This window comes from Propithecus coquereli, unplaced genomic scaffold (genome assembly GCF_000956105.1).
Source record: "Propithecus coquereli isolate 6110/MARCELLA unplaced genomic scaffold, Pcoq_1.0 Scaffold748, whole genome shotgun sequence".
Taxonomy (NCBI): Eukaryota; Metazoa; Chordata; class Mammalia; order Primates; family Indriidae; genus Propithecus; species Propithecus coquereli.
Genome location: NW_012153596.1, coordinates 1,123,203 through 1,128,441, shown reverse-complemented (window position 1 = coordinate 1,128,441; position 5,239 = coordinate 1,123,203). Strand labels below are relative to the sequence as shown.

Here is a 5,239-nt window from a genome sequence, read left to right as displayed (position 1 = left end):
TTTTTAGTTGTCCGATTAATTTCTTTCTATTTTTAGTAGAGATGGGGTCTCGCTCTTGCTCAGGCTGGTTTCGAACTCCTGAGCTCAAGCAATCCGCCCGCCTCGGCCTCCCAGAGTGCTAGGATTACAGGCGTGAGCCACCGCGCCTGGCCTGGCAATCTAGATTTTTCTAACATGCACCTCAAAAGTCTACAGCCTTGCTGTGGTTTGAATGTGCCCTCCAGAACTCATGTTGAAATTTAATTATCAATGTAACGGTTTCAGGGGGTGGGGCCTTTAAGGGGTGATTAGGTCATGAGGGGTAGGCGTCATGAGTGGCTTAATGCCTATGTCATGGGAATGGGTTAATTATCACAGAAGTTCAGCCTTCTTCTTCTCTTTGTCTTGTGTGCTTGCTTCTGCTTTCTGCCCTTCCGCCATGGAGTGACCCTCACCAGATGCCGGCACCATGCATTTGGACTTCCCAGCCTACAGAACCACAAGCCAAATAAATCTCTTTTCCTTATAAATGGCCCCATTAGTGGCCTTCTGTTATAGCAGCAGAAAATGTACTGAGACAAGCCTCGCCTCATTACCCAGTTCCAAAGTCAAGTCTCTGCCTTCATTGTCACACAGCTGTCTTCCCTCTGCATGCCTGTCTCTTCTCTTCTCGTAAGGACATCAGTCATTTTGCATTAAGGGCCCAACCTACTCCGGTATGACCTCATCTTAATTTATCTGAAAAGGCCCTATTTCCAAACAAGGTCATATTTTGAGGTACTGGGGTTAGGACTTCAATATATCTTTGGTGGGGAAACAGTTCAACCTGTAACAGAGGCTACCCTCCTCCCCAGCCCCCGTGGAAATCAGGAGACTGGCAGCACCCCATGCTCTCCTTGCTAGGCACGCCTCCCTCACTGCGGTTTGGTTGCATGCCTTGCCTGTGCAGTCCAGCCCCCGGCCTGACTTTCTCCACCCCTTTGTTCCCTCATCCTCCTTTCTTTTCTCCCACCAGTAGCAGAAAAGCCTTCTCCCTGAAGTTCCTGTCACCTCACCAGCAGGATATAGTGTCTATGGAAGTGTCCCTAGCCTTGGCCTGAGCTGTGTTCCCCATACATGCTAGCTCCCTGCTCTGTGGTCACTTGTTCAACCCTGTGGGCTGGTCCTGACCTCCCCCTGTCAGATCTCAGGTGACCCCAGGGCCAGGTCCATGGGTCACACCTGCTGTCCCTGCCCAGAACCACGGGCCAGGAAGTACAAGTGCGGTCTACCCCAGCCGTGTCCTGAGGAGCACCTGGCCTTCCGCATGGTCAGCGGGGCTGCCAACGTCATTGGGCCTAAGATCTGCCTCGAGGACAAGATGTGAGCTCCCTGGGATGACTGGGGCTGGGGAGGGGCATGGGGGATTCCAGGCCAGGTCTGTGAGGGAGAGTGGAGAAGACATGCCCACACAAGATCTCATTCCCCTGCCAGGCTCATGAGCAGTGTCAAGGACAATGTGGGTCGTGGGCTGAACATCGCCCTGGTGAATGGTGAGTCCTCTGTGCTGAGGGGTCAGAGAGGCAGGAGCTGTGCCATGATCTGCCACCCTCCCTTCCACCCCCACCCCAGGAGGCTTCTGGGTATATGCCCTCCCCTTCCCTTAAGGAACTCCCAAGGAGGCCTGGGAAAGAGTCTGCAAGCTGAAGGCTCCACAGAGGAAGTGACTCAGTGAACAAAAGCATGATATCAATAAAGAACTAGAAGGTTCTAGGAGGTTGGAGGGTGGTTCATGGGGAGTCCCTGGAAGGTCTCAAATGCCAGACAGAGGCTCTGTGGCTTTGGGTGGGATATGGCTGTCTGAACAAGGAAAATATGGGGGGATGTCTGAAAAGTTTCCAGAAGGGCTGTACCAAATTGCCATCCACCTCCTATGTCCTGAGCCTGGCCTGGGGTGCTGAGGTGGTAGGGTACAGTTGCCCTGGCAGCTCACCGAGCAAGATCCCTCCCTCCCTTCCTCTTGATTCAGGGGTCAGCGGTGAGCTCATTGAGGCCCGGGCCTTTGACATGTGGGCCGGAGGTGAGTGGCAGCCACGATGTCTTGCTTTGTGACTGAGTGTCGTTCCCCTGAAATCCTGCTCTGCATCCATGCACTTGTCCACGCGCTCCGGGCTTCTCAAGTGCATCCTTGGGTTCAAAGAAGCCTGGGAGAGGGGCAAGATCACCATCTTTGTCTAGAGGCTGTGTATGGTCACAGGGACAGCCCTAGTTTCTCATACCAGTTTACCCCTGCACTTACAGTGACCCTTGGTGGGGCACATCTCAGGCCTCATTCCTACATTAGTTTCCTCATTTGGAGAACAGAGGTTGGTGGGAGAGGGGTGCTCAGTGGTGCCTGATACTCCATGTTCCATGGGACCTGTGCCCCCCAGATGTCAACGATCTGTTGAAGTTTATTCGGCCGCTGCACGAAGGCACTCTGGTGTTTGTGGCATCCTACGACGACCCAGCCACCAAGTAAGTGCTTGCCAAGGCCAGCCTCAGTCTTGCCCTTCTACAGTGACAGCTCACATTTTTTCCTTCTATGCTGCAGGATGAATGAAGAGACCAGAAAGCTTTTCGGCGAGCTGGGCAGCAGGAATGCCAAGGAGCTGGCCTTCCGGGACAGCTGGGTGTTTGTGGGGGCCAAGGGCGTGCAGAACAAGAGCCCCTTTGAGCAGGTATGGTGGAGAGCCTGGCACATCTGCCTGCCAGCCTGGGCAGCCTGTCTGCCCCTTCTCCTCGCATCCCACCAGATCCCTTTCTGTTCACGCCACAGCCTTCCCTGAATTCTGCCCCACCTGTGTCCCATCATCCCCATCCGGTGTGGCCCTGGCCCCCTTGCCATTTGTGCAGGGAGGGGCAGTAACTTTGACCTTCCCTGTCCAGTATGTATTTCACCCTCGAGACTCTTTAAACAGCGACATTTTCACGTTGGCAAGACTCACAACCGAACACCTTCCTCCCAAACATCTTCAGGGTGATCAGTCCTGGCCTGATCCTCCAGAAACCCTGTATCCCTGATTTGCACTGCATGTCCTTCTCCTGCCAGCCCTGGCCATCCTCTGGGGCCATCAGGCCCTGTGCTAGGAGGGCTCCATCCTCACCTTTAGGAGGCTCCCAGCCTGCCAAAAGCCATGGTACTCCCAAGGCCTGATCTCCACCACATGCAAACAGGCTGCTCCAGTGATTTCTGGAAGGCTCTGGCTACCAAAAGAGCAGCTCAAATCCCACCCCCTCAAAAAATGCCCCCTCTGGCCTTGTTCTTGCTGTAGCTTCCAGCAGCTCCCCACGGGTCAAGTCAGGGTTACAGACACACCTCCACACACACATACACCTTCTCGGTCCGTGCCAGGCCCACATAAGTACAAAGTAGTTGATCTGCCACTCCACCTGCAAGGGGACAGGTCAGTGCAGTTGTTGCCATTTTTCCCTGGGACAGGCAAGGGGGCGAGTGCCCCAAGAGCACACAGTTGGTCAACATGGCATAAGGGGACTGAAAGCCTGGTCCCTGGCCTGCTTCTGTCTGCTGTCTCAGAGGACTGAGGCCATGACTTCCTGCTCCCCTGGCCCGCAGCATGTGAAGAACAGTAAACACACCAACAAGTATGAAGGCTGGCCCGAGGCACTGGTGATGGAAGGCTGCATCCCACGGAGGAGCACAGCCAGCTAGCACAGCTGGGTGCCAGGACCAGGCCGAGGGAGGCCCAGGCCGAGGGAGGCGTATGCACTGCCCAGCAGGCCACAGGTGACAGCACCAGCGCAGGGCTGAGGCTCACACCCCATGCCCGGGCAGGAGCGCTCCCTTGCCCCAACATATAAGGGCTCCGAGGTGGTGACCAGAATGTGGCCTCAAGGTGGTGGGGGCTGTAGGGGCCAGCCCTGTCAGACTTTGTCACATGACCCCAGGTGCCCATCTCTTTCTTTTCCTAAAGCTGCTCCCCCTGGTCAGTCCCCACCCAGCCCTTTTCTCCTCTTGTCCCTCATGCCATCTTCCCGATTCCCAAGTGCCCTAGCTGGAAGGGCCCTGGGTGCTCACCCTCTCTCTGTACAAGTCGGGTAGCAGCCACCTGACAGGTTGGGCCATCTTCCAGAACCTCTCCCAGAGCCACTCACTGCACTGCAGGCTAAACCTATTTTCGGTGTGATTCCTTCTGGTAAGCCAAACCTACTGGCCACTCCATGAACCTGCCTGCCTCCTGCCTGGCACTCAGCAGGAAGGGCCTCCTTTGGAGCAGGCTAGCCTGGGGTGGTGGAGTAGCCGGAGCCTGATCACAGTCCCTAACGCAGCATGTGGCGGCTCCTGCAGTTTGTCAGAGGGCCCACCTTCTAGATGACCTTTTAATAAATCAATGGCCCCCAATGGAATAAAGTGCATTCAGATGTTGTCATCAGTGGACAGTCAGGGGTGGTGGTGTCCAGGGGGTTGGGTGGGGACAAGCCCCATAGGTTCAGCCAACCTGCCCCCACGGCCTTAGCAGACAGCCTTTGTCTCCAGGGCTTCTGCCCCGACAGGCTGTGGCTGAGATGTGAGTCAAGTGGTGAGTAGAGCAGCTCGCCAGCTGGTACCACCCTAGCTTTGCCTGGGAGAGATGGTTCTGCAATCTGGGGCTACAGGAAACTCGCCGACTCCAGACCCAGCACAGGTGCCTCGCCCTCACCCACTGCCTCCTTCAAGAGCTAGTGTGTCTGCCACAGACTGGCTGCCTTTGAAGTCAGGGCTGTGAAGTGTCAAGTCACGTGGGCTATTTGGCATCTCAAAGATGGGAGGAATCAGGCTCCATGGTAATTTGAGGTGCCAGTCAGGCATCCTCCAGGTGGCTGTGTCGGGGGCAACAGACTTAAGAATCCTTCCCTGGCAATGGGCTTCCTGAGCCTTTGACTCCCAGGAGTTAAGTGCTGCCTGTGCCAGGGAGAGTTCAGAGGGCAAACAAAACATCAAGAAATGAAAGGTGTGTTTTTGTGTTTGGTTTTTTTTTTTGGTGGAGGGGGGACGAAGTCTTGCTTTGTCACCCAGGCTGGAGTGCAGTGGTACAATCATAGCTCACTACAGCCTTGAATTCCTGGGCTCAAGTGATCCTTTTGCCTTGGCCTCCCAAAGTGCTGGGACTACAGGCCTGAGCCACTGCAGCCAGCCAAGAAACAAACGTATTTAAGGAGCCAGCAGGGTCGACTTAGGTGCCTAGGAGGAGAGGCTCACCAGGGAGGAAGTGGCCACGAGGCCAGGACTGCAAAGGCTGAG

The 5,239-nt window shown here is 55.4% G+C and overlaps 1 protein-coding gene across 2 annotated transcripts in view; it reads left to right on the top strand.

The window, feature by feature from the left end:
- The window catches only part of FAM3A (family with sequence similarity 3, member A), an 8,419-nt gene extending 4,055 nt beyond the window's left edge, over positions 1–4,364 (top strand). The window contains exons 4-9 of one of the 2 annotated variants that reach the window (XM_012662017.1): positions 1,218–1,341; positions 1,453–1,511; positions 1,988–2,038; positions 2,391–2,475; positions 2,552–2,678; positions 3,575–4,364. In XM_012662017.1, the coding sequence (XP_012517471.1) occupies positions 1,218–1,341; positions 1,453–1,511; positions 1,988–2,038; positions 2,391–2,475; positions 2,552–2,678; positions 3,575–3,670 (542 nt within the window). In that variant the 3' untranslated portion in view covers positions 3,671–4,364. Of the gene's footprint in view, positions 1–1,217; positions 1,342–1,452; positions 1,512–1,987; positions 2,039–2,390; positions 2,476–2,551; positions 2,679–3,439 lie in introns of both variants that reach the window. The other variant, XM_012662016.1, reaches the window with a different exon arrangement.
- Positions 4,365–5,239: the final 875 nt, after the last annotated feature.